The sequence below is a fragment of the Gorilla gorilla genome, chromosome 12, assembly GCF_029281585.2.
Source record: "Gorilla gorilla gorilla isolate KB3781 chromosome 12, NHGRI_mGorGor1-v2.1_pri, whole genome shotgun sequence".
NCBI classification, from domain to species: domain Eukaryota; kingdom Metazoa; phylum Chordata; class Mammalia; order Primates; family Hominidae; genus Gorilla; species Gorilla gorilla.
In genome coordinates this window covers 65,696,302-65,714,224 of record NC_073236.2, presented here as the reverse complement: position 1 = coordinate 65,714,224, position 17,923 = coordinate 65,696,302, and the positions used below count along the sequence as shown (strand labels likewise).

The 17,923-nt window shown below is 45.0% G+C and overlaps 1 protein-coding gene across 2 annotated transcripts in view; it reads left to right on the top strand.

Annotated features, from left to right (window-relative positions):
• The window catches only part of TET3 (tet methylcytosine dioxygenase 3), a 117,161-nt gene that overhangs the window by 81,462 nt on the left and 17,776 nt on the right, over positions 1–17,923 (top strand). For both annotated transcript variants that reach the window (XM_004029446.5, XM_019021500.4), the window contains 2 exons: positions 4,135–4,225; positions 11,049–11,142. In XM_004029446.5, coding sequence (XP_004029495.4) covers positions 4,135–4,225; positions 11,049–11,142 — 185 coding nt within the window. The remainder of the gene's footprint in view (positions 1–4,134; positions 4,226–11,048; positions 11,143–17,923) is intronic.

Sequence of the window (17,923 nt, the reverse complement as noted above, 5' to 3'; positions counted from 1 at the left end):
GTGATTTATATAACATATGAAAGTACCTGAAACATTCACATAGAGTTTAATGAAATTTTATAAAATGAACTTGTGTGACCACCACCTGGATCAAGAAATAGACCACTTCTAGCCCCCCAGGAGTCACCTCTATGCCCTTTCTTATCTTTTTTTTTTTCCCTTGATGCAGGGTCTTGCTGTGTCACCCAGGCAGGAGTGCAGTGGTGCAATCATAGCTCACTGCAGCCTTGAACTCCTGGTATCAAGTGATCCTCCTGCCTCAGCTTTCCAAGTAGCTGGGACTATAGGCACATACCAACAAGCCTGGCTAGGTTTTTATTGTTGTTATTTGTTTGTTTGTATTGACAGGGTCTCACTATGTTGCCCAGCCTGGTCTCAAACTCCTGGACTCAAGTGATCCTCCCCTTGGCCTCCTAAAGTGCTGGGATTACAGGTGTGAGCCACCGTGCCCCAACCTGTATGCCTTTCTAAACACATTCCTCTTCCATCCCCTAGAAGTAACCATTCTCTTAACTTTTGTGACAATGATTTCCTTGCTTTTCTTTTTATTAAGTTGAACCATATAAAATTATCATTTTTTGATAGGTCAAACATCATTGACTGTCTGCAATTTCATATTTCAGCCTAGTAGTTTTTACTCACTGTGTATGGATCTCTAAGCAGTATAGTTTGAGTCTGTTATTGAATATCATTTAAGTGGAATCTTAACTGTATTCTGCTGTATTAGTCCATTTTCACACTGCTGATAAAGACATACCTGAGACTGGGTAATTTATAAAGAAAAAGAGGTTTAATGGACTCACAGTTCCACGTGGCTGGGGAGGCCTCACAATCATGGTGAGAGGCATGTCTTACATGGCAGCAGACAAGAGAGAATGAGAGCCAAGTGAAAGGGGTTTCCCCTTATCAAATCATCAGATCTCATGAGACTTATTCACTACCATGAGAACAGTATGGGGGAAACTGCCTCCATGATTCAGTTATCTCTCACTGGGTCCCTCTCACAACACGGAATTATGGGAGCTACAATTCAAGATGAGATTTGGGTGGGGACACAGCTAGACCATATCATCTGCGTTGTGCTGCTTTCGCTCACTATGCTGTTGTAGTCAACCATGCTGTTGCAGGTTTCTGATTTTCATTGCTGAATATATTCCATAATATCACTACTGCATTTCAAGAGAAATCCATTCCACTGTTGCTGAATTATGGGTTGTGTCTTTATTTGGACTATTTTAACAAAAATACCGGCCCGTCCCAGTGTCTCAAGCCTGTAATCCTAGCACTTTGGGAGGCCGAGGCAGGCAGATAGCTTGAGCCTGGGAGTTGGAGACTAGCCTGGGCAACATGGCAAAACCCTGCCTCTACAAAAAAATACAAAAATTTGCCAGGCATGATGGTGCACACCTGTAGTCCCAGCTACTCAGGAGGCTGAGGTGGGAGGATCACTTGACCCTGGGAGGTGGAAGCTGCAGTAAGCTGTGATCATGCCATTGCACTCCAGCCTGGGCACCAGAGTGAGACCCTGTCTCTAGAAAAAAAATCCCGTAGTCTGGGTGGTTTAAACAATGAACATTGATTTTTCACAGCTGTAGAGGCTGAGAATGCTAAGATCAAGGCACCAGGAGATCTGGTGTCTGTCGAGGGCCCTCTCTTAGCATGTAGACAGCCACCTCCTCGCTATATCTTCACATAGTCAGGAGGGGAGAGAGAAAGGGGAAGCAAGCTCTCTGGTGTCCCTTCCTATAAGGACACTAGTGCCATTCAGGAGGGTGCCACCCTCTTGGCCTAATTACCTCCCCAAAGCCCTACCTCCAAATGCTATCCCACTGGGGATTAGGCTTCAACATACAAATTTGGGAGGGACACAAACATTCAGTCCACAGCAGGCTGTCTACACAGCTTTGACTCTTGCAGACAGTGTTGCTGTGAAAATCTTTGTATGTGGGTTTTAATGTGTGTGACTAAGATTTCTCCTAAGGATCAGCAAATTATGGCTCACTGTTTTTTTCTTTTACTTTTTAAATACTTTATTTTGAAATAATTTTACATTTATGGGAGAGTTACGAAGTTAGTGCAGCGAGTTCCTGTGTACCCTTTATATACTTTGTCTTGCTTGTAAATGTCTTACGTAATTATGGTATATTTAAAATGAAGAAATTAACGTTGGTACAATACTGTTAACTACAGACTTTTTGGATTTCATCAGTTTTTCCACCAATGGTCCTTTTTCTGTCATATGACCCAATGTAGGTTACTCTATTACATTTAATTGTCATGTCTTCTTAGATATGAAGCAAACTTACCAACTGTAGTACAGTAGGTGCACACTGTGTGTATAGTTTTTTTGTTTTTAGCCTCCTAATATCCAGCCACATCACTGTTTTCCAAAGCCGCTACTATCTAGCCTTTTGGGTCTGTTTTCTTTCACTTAGAAAAACTCATTTAAAATTCATCCATGTTGTTACATGAATGATTTGTTCCTTTTTACAAATTGAGTTGAGCTTCACGTAAAATTAACCATCTTAAAGTGAACAATTCAGTGGCATTTAGTACATTCACAATGTTGTACAACCACATCTCCCTCCAGTTTTAAAATATTTTCATGACTCCAAAAAAACACCCTGTTACCCATTAAGCAGTTACTCCTCATTCCTACCCACCCCCACCCCCCAGCCCCCAGCCTCTGGCAACAACCACCAGTTTGCTTTTTTGTTTCTATAGATTTACCTATTCTGAGTATTTCATATAAATGGAATCATACAATGTGTGACCTGTTTTGTATCTGGCTTCTTTCACTTAACAAAATGTTTTTGGTGGGGCACAACAGCTTATGCCTGTAATCCCAGCACTTTGGGAGGCCAAGGTGAGTGGATCACCTGAGGTCAAGGAGTTCGAGACCAGCCTGGTCAACATGGTGAAACTCTGTCTCTACTAAAAATACAAAATTAGCTGGGTGTGGTGGTGCATGCCTATAATCCCAGCTACTTGGGAGGCTGAGGCATGAGAATTACTTGAACCTGGGAGGCGGAGGTTGCAGTGAGCCAAGATCGCGCCATTGCACTCCAGCCTGGGCAACAAGAGCAAAACTCCATCTAAAAAAAAAAAAAAAAATGTATTCAAGGTTCGTCCATATTGTAGCATGTATCAGAACTTCTTTTATTTAAATTGTGGTAAAGTATGTATAACTTAAATTTGGCATTTTAATCATGTTTATGTGTACAGTTTAGTGGCATTAATTACATTCACAATATTATGCAACTGACACCACTATCTGTTTCCAAAACTTCATCAGCCTAAACAGAAACTCTGTCCCATTAAGCAATAACCCCTCATTTCCTGCTCCTCCCAGCCCCTGCGAACCTCTCATCTACTTTCTGTCTCTAGGAATCTGCCTCTTCTAGATAATTCATGTCAGGGAATTCCTACAGTATTTGTCCTTTGTGTCTGGTTTATTTTACTTGGTATAATGTTCTTAAGGTTCATCCTTGTAATAGCATGTATCAAAACTTCATTCGTTTTTTGGCTGAGTAATATTCTGTCATGTGGACATACGCATTTTATGTATCCATCCACCTGCTGATGGATGATTATGTTGTTTTCACCTTTTAGTTGTGGTGAATAAATGCTGCTCTGAACATTGGCATACAAGTATCTGTTTGAGCCTCTGTCTTCAGTTTGATTGGGTATTTACCCAGGAGGGCTTCTTTCACTTAACAAAATGTTTTTGGCCGGGTGCAGTGGCTCACTGGAGGGAAGTAGCTTGCTGACCCCTGGTCTTGAGTGTGTATCTAGAAATGGAATTACTGGGTCAGGCAGGATGCAGCTGTTTAGCTTTATTGGATAATGGTAGGCGGAATCCCAAAGTGCTTAGATCACAGCTTTGACAACACTTGGTTTTATCAGATTTTTTAATTTTTGCCAATTTGGTCCATATGTGATGGTGTTTTATTGTGATTTTAATTTGTATTTCCTGATTTCTAATGGAGTTGAACACCTTTTCACGTGTTCATAAGCCATGTGGGTTTCCTGTTTTCTAGCATGCCTATTAACTTTCCTGTTGGTGGTTTGCCTTTCTAAATTAATATTGACTAATTGATATTCCAAAAATGTTTACTCTCTGTGTTTCTGCAGAACAAATAGTGGAGAAAGATGAAGGTCCATATTATACTCACCTGGGATCTGGCCCCACGGTCGCCTCCATCCGGGAACTCATGGAGGAGCGGTGAGTGATACACAGGTGTCCAAGGAGAAATGGGTGTGCTGTTAATGGAATACGGATATTAAGCACCTCTCATTTTTCATTGCCTTGTAATAGACAATACACAGAAAGGAAACCCTGATAATGGGGTTAGGGAAGGTTTACTGTGGGATCCTCACTTCCATTGTTTCTGGGTTTCTTTCATTCTGTAGGTCTGCCCAATTCATGTCCCCCTGCTTCTCTCTGTCTTGAAATGTTTTTATGGTTATATGGCTCTATGTCCTGTAGAGTTAGTTTCCTACATCTGAATTTTGCTGATAGCTTTCCCGTGGTATTGTGGTATCATTAAAAGTGTTTAACATGCCTCTATGTCCTATAAATTGGTAGTTAGACCGGAAGCCCTGATTGAGATCAGGTTATTTTTCCTTTTTTTCCAAAACTACCTCATAGGTGGAATTTTTTACCTCCCCTAAGAGGAATATAATGTCTCACTCCTGGCCAGTGGAAACCTGCTCAGGTTGTCCCCTAAATCCTTTGGACAGGATTGTAGGAGTGTTTCATAGCTTTCTTGATTTCTCATATGACAAGATATCCTGGGTTCACATTGTACGTTTATCCAAGAAGTCCTGGTTCCTTTTATTGGAGGAAAAAGTATTTAGAAAATAGACTCTGTCTACTAGGGGCAATCATGACTACACAGGGGTTGTTCATTGTTTTTAGGCTGCTTATGTAGAAAGAGCTATGTTGAATCTGGATTTTTCATTTTTGTTACTGCTTAGTGATTACATACATCATGAGTTTATATTGACACTCCCAATTCAAATTCAGGACTCTAGGGTCTCTGTTTACTAGTTGTGGTTTTTGAGCAGTTCATGCAGATGGAGGCTTGGAAACCCATGTGCGTGTCCACGGCAGGTAGTAAACACTCTAAGTTCGAGTCTATGGCTCAGGGGCTGAGAGCAGGGACTTGAGCCAGACTGAGGCCCAGTCCTGGCCCTGCCACTCACTGCTGAGTCCCTAGCAAGTTGTTCTGCTCTTCTGTGACTCAAGTTTTCTTATCTGCAAAATAGAGATGATGATAAAAACACACTGTAGGAGTGTCGTGAGGGTAAACTGAATTGATGAATTGATGTGTGGAAACACTTAGTGCTTGTCATGAGTACTATGGAAAAGGTAGATAGTCATTAACTACCTCACAGACAAATGCACTGATTGCATTTTTTAGAACAAGCATTAGGGTTTTTTTTGTTTTTTTTTTTGAGACGGAGTCATGCTGTCACCCAGGCTGGAGTACAGTGGCACAATCTCAGCTCACTGCAAGCTCCGCCTCCAGGTTCACGCCGTTCTCCTGCCTCAGACTCCCAAGTAGCTGGGACTACAGGCGCCTGCCACCACGCCTGGCTAGTTTTTTGTATTTTTAGTAGAGATGGGGTTTCACCGTGTTAGCCAGGATGGTCTCGATCTCCTGACCTTGTGATCCGCCCGCCTCGGCCTCCCAAAGTGCTGGGATTACAGGCGTGAGCCACTGCGCCCGGCTGCATTAGTATTTTAATAATAAAAGCTAAGATGATGTAGACATAAGCATATGCTTGCCCATACACATACATACAGATAAGTGGAAAGCTGCTTGGCTTAGAGTTGTCGCAAATTTGGGAACCCCATTTTGTCTGACCATGAGAGCCAAATACTTTTTTTTTTTTTTTTTTTGAGATGGAATCTGCTCTGTCCTCCAGTCTGGAGTGCAGTGGTGTGGTCTCGGCTCACTGCAACCTCTGCCTCCCAGGTTCGAGCAATTTTCCTGTCTCAGTCTCCCAAGTAGCTGAGACTACAGGTACATGCCACCACTCCAGGCTGATTTTTGTATTTTTAGTAGAGACGGGGTTTCACCATGTTGACCAGGCTGGTCTCGAACTCCTGACCACAGGTGATCTGCCCACCTTGGCCTCCCAAAGTGCTGGAATTACAGGTGTGAGCCACCGTGCCTGGCAAGGAGCCAGATACTCTTGTCTGTGTAACAGGAAACATGATTTTGAGCTGAATGACTATAACAGCTTCTCTGAATAAATTAAAGGTAAGATACATGGAGGACAGTGATCTGCAGTCATCACTCTTAATTTCCTAGACCATCTGGGAACATTTATATTCACCAGTCTGTAAATTCCAGCCTGGTATGAGGGCACTTCTGAGTCCATGAGCATGAGACAGATTTGAAGCTGTGTGCAGTGTTGTCATGCTTGCCTGCATGTGCTCACATGCCTGTGTGTTGTAGTTTGCGGATTAGACCAGGCAGCTTCTGGGCCGGTGATTTTTGTAAGGAATCCTGACACTATCATTTGCTGCAGGGGAGTCAAATGTACAAGTTTGATCTGGGGCAGGTTTTTTGTTCTGGGGTATTTTGGGGTAACAATTTTATAAGATTTCCAGACAGCTCTCTTAAACAACTTTTCATTATAGAAAAGTATTTTGAAACAAGGATCAAGAGATCTTTGAAATTTGGTAAGATAAGGTTGAAATATGTCTTTTTTTTTTTTACCCCCTGATTCTTTAAAAATAACAGCCAGCTGTAGACTCTTCAGAAACTGATCCAAGGGAGGAATTCCTCTCAAGACCAGGAATACTTGTGTTTTTCCTTAGCAACTGGTTTATTTTTATCTTAAGGACCTTGCAAATCACGTAACAGATTGCAGTTCCATCTTTACGTTGCCTGCTAGTAAACTTGGAACCAGATTTGTGTACCCCATCAGGAGGAAGGTAATTTCTCATCTTTGGCCCATAGAACCTATTCAGGTTCATTCCTCTGGGTTTTTTTTTTTTTTTTTTGTCTGTTTTATTTTGTTTTGTTTTTGACATGATCCTAACAAGCCTTTTTTGGATTTCTCATATAACAAGATATTCCAGGCTTGTCTCTCAAAAATACACACGAAACCCCACTGATTGTATTTTGTGTACCAGCATACCTTTTTTTTTTTTTGCCCTTTACTCTGATTTCATCACCTGTTAGTTTTATCTTATAGATATCTTCATAAGATCCTTTCTGAAACAAGGGGAGTAATGAGTGATTGATGCAAATCCCCTGGGTAGGGGTCTAGTTTGTGAATGGTAGGTCTAGGCTGTCTCTTTTCCTAGACTCTTCCTCAACCCTTTCTCTTCAGGACTGCTCTGCTGTCAGGAGTTGGCTGAAGGCAGGGAGGGGAAATAAACTGAAATCAGGGAAACCTGGTTCTCTTAGCTTTTCCAGTAAATATTTTGTAGAAAGGAGGGGAAGGTTGAAAGCAAATCCTAAAATGTCCCAACTTATTTATGAGTGTCATACTTTGTGGGTACCTAGGTCCTTATCTTCATAGATAATTGGAGTCAGTTGTCAAACTCGTATCTGAGACCGGTGCACAGCACAGAGCCTTGTGTGTTCTGTCTGGGAAGGAGAGTCTCTGCAGCCTAGGAGTTCATGAAATGCTTGTTCTAGGAACAAAGAACCAACACTGCAGTAGCAGGTTCTCTGAGATTTGGGGGAACTGGTCTCATTGCTGTGTGACAGAGATAATCCTGAAAAGGCAAAGCCTCAGAGCAGTGGTTGTCAGACTTCAGTGGGCCTCAGAGTCTCTAGAGGGTTTGTTAAAGCACAGATGACTGGGCCCCACCTGAGTTTCTGACCCAGCAGGTCTGGGATGGGACCTGAGAATCTATGTTCCATTCCTACCAAATTTCTAGGGGATGCTGATGCTGCTGGCCCTGGGACCACCCTTGGAGAGCCACTTATCCTTTAGAATAAGATGATTGGCTTGTATGATTAGTTATCCTTTAGAATACGATTTCAGGCTATCTATGCAGACTTAGTTGAGGGTCTAATAGTTAATCTGAATACTAGAAGGGCCTCTTCATGATAGGCCAAAAAGTAAGGCACTTAAGAAGAGAAGAAAAAGCTAAAGTGAGAGTTGATTGGCTGTCTTTAAACACAAAGAGGCAGTCAGTTCTGTTTTTGTTTTTGTTTTTTTAAAAGTCTAGCTGATCAGACAGTGCTTGGCCCTTTTATTTGTCTAATGCGAGGTTCACTGCAGGACATGTTTCTCACAGGGGCGGGATGGTGGGGAAGGTCCTGGTTGGAAAGTGGTGGCAGTGTCCTCAGCTCACCCTCCTGCGAGGAATGCGATAGTGCTTCCGTCTCAGCGAGAGGAGTGTGGTCACCTCAGGCTGTTCTCCCAACAGGGATCTCCACGACACACCAGGGGCCCAGGCCCTGCCCTTATGGGTGGCTTCCTGATAAATGCTTGTTGAAATGAAAGTTGTCCAGGAACCAGACAAAAGCAGCATTATGTGATCTTTTCCTCTTCATCCAGACCATGCTATATAAACCCCCGAGTCCTGTCTCCAAATGCTTTCTATAAGAGAACAGAGCCTTAGAATTTTAATGTTGTAATTATCAGAAACACTTTTCATCCTTTTGCTAAGATCTTGAGTGAAATAGAGAACATGGAACTCAGAGGAACCTTAGATCAGCATTTTAAAAAAATTTTTGTGGCCTGACAAGAGCTTGTTTTACAAAATTCATTAATTTAAAAAAAAATTATAAACTGTTCTCTTTTTCAATTACAAAAATGAAACAAAGGCTTTAAAAGTCTAAAGAACGAATAAAGCTCTAAAGTTCAATGCTTATTTTTCATTATTTTCTAAGCATTTACAAAGATATTTGTATATATACAGAGATAAATGTATTAATATGTATATAGAGAAGTTTTAAACCAAATGTGGTCCATTATACCCACTGTCTGTAGCTTGCTTTTTCCCCCCACTTAATTTCTTTCCATGTCGGTACATACAATTCTACCTAATCATTTTTGATGGGACATGGTTTTTCATTGCATGAAAATTGATATTTTTTGTGAAATTTATTATAATGTATTTAACCAGTCTCATGTTAGACATATAAGTTGTTTCATTTTTCTGTTGTTGATGAGACAGTGATTATCTTGTTCCTAAAGCTTGGTGCATTTGTACGGTTATTTCTGGGGTGGAGATTCCTAGAAGTGGAGTGGGTAAGATAACGAATATGTGTATTCTGAACTGTAGAAGCTATGATAACATTCATGCTCTATGAAATAGTATATTAAAATAACATGCCATGATCAAATTGAATTTATTACAGAAATACAAGGTTATAGTATGCTGTGTTAATTGCTCAAATAAAAAACATTCAATCATCTGTCTCCTTATGTGTTAAAAATATATTTTATAAAAATAATTCTTGATTAAAAATCCTTAGGACAGGAGACTCTTAGTAGCACCCTTCAAAGTAAGGAAATCTGTCGCTTTCCCAAAGTTAGCCAGTTTCATGCTCAGTGATGAATTGTTGGAAACATTTTCAGTAAAGTCGAGAAGAAGCAGAGATGCCCGCAAGGCCTTCAGAAACTTGGCCAGGCCTGGCATGCGTGGCTCACACCTGTAATCCCAGCACTTCGGGAGGCCGAGGCGGGTGGATCATGAGGTCAGGAGTTCAAGACCAGCCTGGCCAACATGGTGAAACCCCGTCTTTACTAAAAATAGAAAAATTAGCTGGGCGTGGTGGCAGGCACCTGTAATCCCAGCTACTCGGGAGGCTGAGGCAGAGAATTACTTGAACCCGGGAAGCGGAGGTTGCAGTGAGCCGAGATTGCACCACTGCATTCCAGCCTGGGAGACAGAGTGAGACTCCGTCTCAAAAAGAAAGAAAAGAAAAAAAAGAAAGCCCCTGGCCATCTTAGGTGCTTTCTTTATGGCTAGAGCTATAAAGAATAGAAAGGAATAGGTGGCAAATGACCATTATCTGCAGGTGATACGACATTGCACCTGAAACTAAAAAACTGTTAAAAATAAGAAGATTCTGTAAGATGGCTTTTACATTATTAAAAATAATTATTGTTTATTGGACTCTTCCCTCATGCCAGGAACTTCAAAGCACTTTAAATAATATACTCCCTGTGGACTATTGTTTGATCTTTACCAAGCCCAGGAGGTGGGGATCATTTTAATCTCCATTTTACAGCTGAGAAAACTGAGGCTTAGAGAAGTTTAGTAATTTGGCCACAGTTATATAGCAAGACAGTGGCAGGGCTGGCATTCACACCCAAGTCTGTCTGATGTCCAGGGCTGTGCTTAGACCACTGCTGCCTCTTTGTAGCTGTGTGGCCTTGGATAAGTTATTTCAACTCCAGGGGCCATAGTTGCACCATCTCTGAATATAGTGTGGTTGATTAGACAGTCCTAGAGAGCTGGGGTTCTGAAGCCCTGAGTGTGTGGGGGAGCCAGGGCAGGTGACATGTGCAGGAACCAGATGTGTTTACTGTCCAGGGGAACCTCAGAGCTGGCGTTTGGGCTTAGTAGAGCCACTTCTCCCCAACCTCAGCTGTTTGTCATCATCATGGTCAAATGTCAGCTAGGGATTATTCAAAGAGAATAATAAGGGTTCCCCCATTTATTTTATTTGTTATATTTATAAATAGCTAACTCTCAGGGTGACTCAGCTAACAGGGCTGGATACAAATGCCCATGTTTAGCCTTTGGTTTCAGTTCCCTTCTGGAGTTCGGAGGTAACGATCAGGGACATTCTGCTCGGCTGTCTTTCTGCCTTGGATCAGAGGGGGCCCGATGGGCAGGAGCAGAGAAGGGGCAGGTGAACCTGGAAGCCTGGAAGTGGCCGCTGTGTCTCCAGAGCCTTTAGGTACCAAATAATATTTAAACCTTTCTCTTTCTTCTCTGGTGCCCCCAGTGGTAACCAGAAACTCAAACAAAAGCACACTGAGGCTGTCTTCTGACCAAAAGTTGTTCTCCTTTGGAGTTCTGCTGTGCTAATGGTGGCTTCTGTCTCCCTCTTCAGGTATGGAGAGAAGGGGAAAGCCATCCGGATCGAGAAGGTCATCTACACGGGGAAGGAGGGAAAGAGCTCCCGCGGTTGCCCCATTGCAAAGTGGGTGAGTGTTGAGCCCACTCAAGAGCCACAGCTGTGCCTGGTTCCCCTTGCTGCATGTAGCTGAGCAGGCGAGGGCGGGGGCGGGGGCCAGGTGGGTGTGTAGGAGACAACATATTGACTGTCCAGGGGAGCCTTAGAGCTGGAATCTGGCTCAGGGTTAGGGTCATTTCCCCCAGCCTCAGCTGTTTGTCCTCTTCTTGTTTAAATGCCAGTCCCTGAGTCTTGGGTCAGCCTTGGAACTGTGTTAGTCTTCACACTCGGCTCATCCTGTCCCCGTGGCTCAGGGCCGGAGGGGTAGGAAAGGGGAAGCTGGGGATGCTGTCATGACCTGATGATGGGCTCCACTGTGGACTGTCAGACTCCTTGTCCCCTTCCATGTGCCCTGGAGCTGCCAGTGCTTTTGTCTGCTGCCTGGAAGCTGGAGACAAACCTGAAGGCTGGCATGCTGAGATCCAACCTGAGGGAAGAGGCCAGGGCTCCGGGCAGCACTGTGGGCCAGTCTTGCCTCTACCTTGCTTCTAAGCAGTTTCCTACCAGGCAGCCTAGACATCTCCACAGGGAGAACATCAGTGACTCAGACCCCAAGTCACCAAACAGAGTCCTTCTGACCTTGCCCTCCCAGTCCACAGGGAGATCTTTAAATAGCAGAGCATCTGCCTCTGCAGAAGTGCTGAGGAGGAGCAGCCAGGTTACTCGGGTGCCTGCAAGCTCAGCCTCGCGCTGTGCTGGGCAGTGGGTATGGGTGGAAGACGAGGGCTCGGTCCCTATGTTCAAGCTGTTTGTGCTCTAGAGACATATGAAATAAAGTCGTGGAGACTGAGGTCATTGAGAGGCAGACTTGATGCTGTGGTTCAGAGGAGGAGGAATGCTCAAGCTAGGTTTCCCGAGGTGAGCATGCCAGGGGCCATGAATACTGGCCCATTACTAGTCAGGCTGAGGAGAGGGAGGAAGCATTCCCAGTGAGGAGAATCATGTGGGCAAAGGCAGAGAGGCTGGGTGGACAGACCCGTGGCTGACTGTGAGGGAGGCGGGTAAGATAACCCCTGTCAGCATATGTTCATCTGTGCATGTTGTAGGAAATTCTGACATATGCTACAACATGTGTAGGACGTATGTGCCTGTTTTTACCTGGTATACACCCTGTGCCTTTGTGTCTTTGTGTTTGGTGAAAATAAAAGGTGTCTGAACTTGAACTACCAAGTTTACTATTTTTAGCAATTTTTAGTCAGCATTGCAGAATTATATACAACCAAAGAATCTGGAATCACTTAGTGTATTCATAAGTATGAAGAAGCAAGCTGCCCCCACCCTCTTGAGAGGTGGTCATTGCAGTGAGAAGTCTGATGTGGCTTATCATGGTGGGGTGTTACCTCCCCAGAGAACCCATCAGAGAAAAGACGTCAGCCGTAGAGTGACAGCTGCCCCTTTCTCCTGCTAATTCATGCAGTCATTGAGGAATTCCAAAGTCTTGGACATAAAAATGAAGATCTTGGAGCATAGGTAGAGTTGGAGACTTTTCCAGCTTCAAGACAGCTGGCCCCTTAAAGAATAGCTGGTCCTGTGGGTGGCTGAAAGAAGATGCATTTCTAGACCCCGGATACAGTGGTAAAGCGATAAGCCCTGGCCAGGGCTCGTGTGGCCCCACTGAGGGCTGGGAAGAGCACACTTGCCTGCAGACTGGGGCCAGTTCCTGGGGCTGGAAGAGGAAGGCAGGAGGATGGAGGGGCAGGAACTTTGTCCTCAGTATGCCATTGCTCTGGGGTCTGTGGACAGATGCCTAGAGCAGGACGCATGGGGCGCAGTGAACTGGAGGTTACATTCAAGGAGGGAACAACTCGTGGGTGTCACTGAGCCCTGGTGGGTGAGCATAGAAGGTGCTGATAGTGTTTGCAGAGGGTGGGACTTCCCATGTCTGATGAGTGAAGAGAAAAGGAGAGGAAATACTTTTTTTTTATGGGAGGAGCAAATGGGTGGTCAGTCATAGAACTATTGTAGTGGCAAGAAAACGGCAGTGCTGAGGGCTTTATTTTTTCTGGCCATCTCCTTTAGTGTGGTGGATTTCTGGGGTTTTCTTTTGGCTACACAGCTGCCAAATACCCTATGTTTTTTGGTAAGAGGGCTTGGTTTAAAGAGTTCCACCTCCTTTGGAAGTTGAAGAGGAGTTGGGTGCTCCTTCTCCCTGCCCTGCAGGGAAAGTGACCCAGAGATGCTTAGAAGGACGGATTATTCTTGGTGGCAGTGTAGCGTCAGGAGCCCAGAGCCGGTTTTGTGGCCACGGATGAGTGCAGGCATCCAGTGTCTCCTGTGCATGTCCCCACCCCGCCCGGTCCAGTGTCCAGAGCCTGGCTTTTGTTTTCCAACCAGGATTTGTGCCTGTGTTTCAGCCTCTCCCTAGCCCCCAGCCATACCTTCAGCTTAAAGCAGTGTGCCTCACATGTTCTGCACTTGACTGGCCAGGATTTGGGGACACAGTCAAGGTACATCATGGATGCCCAGCAAATGTGTGTTGAGAGGACGACCTAGGAAGCAGTGGGTCAGCCCAGAGAGCCCTCTGATCATCTGTGATTTTAAGGTGGCCTGTACAAAATACGGAAGATTCCAGGCATGCCCTGGTTGCACTCTGAAGGCTCAGAACAACAGAGGCATGCCAAAGGCAACACCTGGCAGCAAGATGGGCTCTGGGAAAGAACTCCAGAGATGCTGCCTGTACCGGTGTGTAAAGGTCACAGAGATCAGAAGGCAGGTACTTGTAGGCTCATTAGGGATGCAGTAAAACAGACTTAGGAAGCCACAGGTGTTAGAACCAAGTACCGTGGTGGGAGCTGTGGGAAGACAGGGTTGGGGTTCTGCTGGGGGTTATGTTACTCTTGGTCTGGTGCTCAGGGAATTCTGCCTAGAAGCTGGATGAGCTGTTGAGGATCCTGTGGCTGAGTTGGAGCCATCTCTCTTGCTCTGCTCAGGTATGGATGTGTTTGTGCCTCTGTCAGCCTTTGACTTTGACATTTTGTGTGTTTCATCCTGCCAGGCTCCTTCATAGGAGTGTGGGTAGGGAACTCCTCTGTGCTGTTTTCTTGGTTTTTTTAGTGCACCCAGGGCCTGTGAGGATGGGCCACAGATAGCTGTCTGCTTGTGTCTAATGACATTGCGTGTTTGCCATTTGGGAAACCAGAATGGCATGGCCTCAGTCATGGCCATGGCTGGTTGGGTGACTTGTGTGCTCTGAATGCCTCGCACATGAGTGTGATTGGCTGTGTTCCCCCTGGCCAGGAGCAGAAGTTGACCATAGTGCCTCGCAAACCCTAGTCACGGAGACCATGGCCTTATCAGTGTCCACAGATGTGCGTCGATGCCCGTGATGCACTCAGCCTAATCTGCAGGAAGCCAGGCAATCACGTAGAGAGTTCTAACTCAGTATCTGATTTAATACCGTGTTCAGGTGTTACTGATAGCCAAAATACACATATCAAAAGAATAATACAATTGATGCTTTAGTGGGGAAGCACCGTTCTTGCCGTGCCTCAGAGCAGGAATTCATGGCCAGAGATGTGTTTTGTTCAGCATTGCAAAGTATCCTTTCAAAGTCTGAAGGAAATTCCGGCACATGCTGCAACATGGTTAGGACATTACATTAAGTGAAATAAGCAAGTCATAAAAGGATAAATACTGTATGATTCCACTTACATGAGGTACCTAGAACAGTTAAATTCAGACGCAGAAAGTAGGCTGGGCGTGGTGGCTCACGCCTGTAATCCCAGCACTTAGGGAGACCAAGCGGGCAGCTCACCTGAGGTCAGGAGTTCAAGACCAGCCTGGTAAGACCATGTCTCTCTTCTTTTTTTTTTTTTGAGATGGAGTCTCGCTGTCGCCCAGGCTAGAGTACAGTGGCGCGATCTTGGCTCACTGCAAGCTCCGCCTCCTGGGTTCACGCCATTCTCCTGCCTCAGCCTCCCAAGTAGCTGAGACTACAGGTGCCCACCACCACGCCCAGCTAATTTTTTGTATTTTTTAGTAGAGATGGGGTTTCACTGTGTTAGCCAGGATGGTCTCGATCTCCTGACCTTGTGATCCGCCCGCCTTGGCCTCCCAAAGTGCTGGGATTACAGGCATGAGCTACCGCACCCAGCCCAGTGAGACCCTGTTTCTACTAAAAATACAAAAAAATTAGCCAGGCGTGGTAGCATGCGTCTGTAGTCCCAGCTACTCTGGAGACAGTGGGGAGAATTGCCTGAGCTCAGGAGGCAGAGGTTTTAGTGAGCTGAGATCGTGCCACTGCACTCCAGCCTGTGCAACAGAGCAAGACTTGGTCTCAAAAAAAAAGAGAAACAGAGGCAGAAAGTAGAACAGTGGTTTCAGGAGGGGAGAATGGAGAGTTCCTTCATGAACAGAGTTTGTTGTGCAAGATGAAAAAATTTTAGAGATGGGTGGTTGTGATGGTTGCACAGCAATATGAACATACCTAATGCCACTAAACTGTGTACTTTGAAATGATTGAAATGGTAAATTGTTCGTATATTTTTCCACAGCAAAAAAAAAAAAAAAAAAAAGAAAGAAAATTGGAGCACTCATGTTTTTGGAGAGGGATTTTATGTAAAATCGGGATTTCCGTTTTTTTCTTGCAAAATTGGAAGAATTAGCCTCACTGGGCTGGAATTTCCCCCAGGCGGTAGTTGATGGCAATAAGGCCTGGCCTCCCCCTGTTGATGGGGCAGATGCTTTTCACTTTGCCACGGTCCACACCACCCACTAGTCTTGCATCCGGCCCACCTTCCTCATTTGTACTGCCTGCCTGGCTACCCCTTTCAGGGTCTCCCAGCACGACCCACTCGTGACCAGGTCTGTCTGCAACCCAGCATCTCCTGACCTCCAGACCCACTCTGTGGGGTATCCTTAGAGACCACTCAGGTGCTCTAAGGCAGTGGTCCCTAACTTTTTGGCACCAGGGACTGGTTTCGTGGAAGACCATTCAGGCATTAGATTCTCAAAAGGAGTGCACAACCTAGGTCTCTCACATGCGCAGTTCACAATAGGGTTCATGCTCCTGTGAGAATCTAAAGCCGCTGCCGATCTGACAGGAGGTGGAGCTCAGGCGGTAACACCCACTCGCCTGCTGCTCACCTCCTGCCGTGCAGCCCAGTTCATAACAGGCCACAGACCCAGTACAGGTCCACACCCTGGGGGTCAGAGACCCCTGCTCTAAGGTACCTCAGCCTCAGGATGCTCCCAGTTAACTTGCCAGTAAACCACACCCATGCCCACTCAGTCTCCTGAGCCACAAAGTGTGGAAGTCACTCAGGGTTTTTCCTTGTCCCTCAGCCTCAGGAATCCATTCTTCTCCTGTTTTCTTACCCCCTGCCATAGTTAGGACTTTATTCATTTTGCTTGCATTATGTCAATGGTGTTCCAGCTGGTCTCCCCGTCTTGCCCTTCTCCCGATTTTCTGCCCCCCCTTTCTAAAGCATGAAACTCTTTATGTAAGCCCCCTGCTCACCATCCTGCGTGGAGTTCCCACCTCAAGGCCCTGCCCCTGGGCCTGACACTCAGAGCCCTTCCCAGTCTACCCTCATCCTTCCCCTGCCCACAGGCCCTCACATCTTATCTGGTCATGGAATTATCTGGCATTCTCTGGCAATTTTCAGCCACCTCCTTCCCCAGCTCCCAGGCCTCTTGGCCCCGACATCTTTTTATAAACCAGGACAGTGTTTAGGAATTAATGAGAACCCAGACCTCAGACCTGGATCCTGAGCAGCAGAGCAGTCGATGCCCAGGGCTCTCGCTTAAAAAAAAAAAAAAAAAAAAAAAGTAGTTTATTGAGATACAATTCTCATACCATACAGTTCACACATTTGAAGCATATAATTCAATGGTTTTTGGTGTAGTACATTTTTAAAATTGTGGTAACAGTGTATAAACAGGCTGGGTGCAGTGGCTCATGTCTGTAATCCCAGCACTTTGGAAGGCTGAGGCAGGAGAATCACGTGAGCCCCAGCAGTTCAAGACCAGCCTGGACAACATAGTGAGACCCTGTCTCTTAAAAATTTTAAAAAGTTAGCCAGGCATGGTGGCGTGTGTCTGTAGTCTTAGGTACTCAAGAAGACTGAAGTGGGAGGATCGCTTAAGCCCAGGAGTTCGAAGCTGCAGTGAGCTATGATCATGCCACTGTACTCCAGCCTGGGCAACAGAGTAAGACCCTGACTCTTAAAAAAAAAAAAAGTTTGTGTAGAAATAAAATCTAACATTTTAACCATTTTTCAGTGTACAGGTTGGTGGCATTAAGTACATTCACATTGTTGTACAAGCATCAACCTAGTCTATTTCCAGAACTTTTTCAACATCCTGTACTGAAACTGCACCCATTAACAATAATTCCCCATTCTTCCCTCTCCCAGGCCCTCGTAAGCTCTAATCTACTTTCTGTCTCTCTGAATGGAACTGTTCTGGGTGTCTCATGTCAGCGGAATCATGTACTATGTGTCCTTTTGTGTCTGGCTTATTTCACGTAGCATGTTTTTGGGGTTCATCCATGTTGTAACATGGATCAGAATTTTGTTTCTCTTTAAGGCTGAGTAATACTTGGTTGTCTGTCTATACCACGTTGTACTTAACTGTTCATCAACCGATGGACCCTGGGGGTGCTTCCACCTTTTGGCTGTTGTGAATAGTGCTGCAGTGAACGTGGGTATTCAGGGATCTGCCTGAGTCCTGCTCTCAGTCCCTCGAGTGTATTCCTAGGCATGGAATTGCTGGATCATATGGTAATCCTATGTTTAGCTTTTGGAGGCATT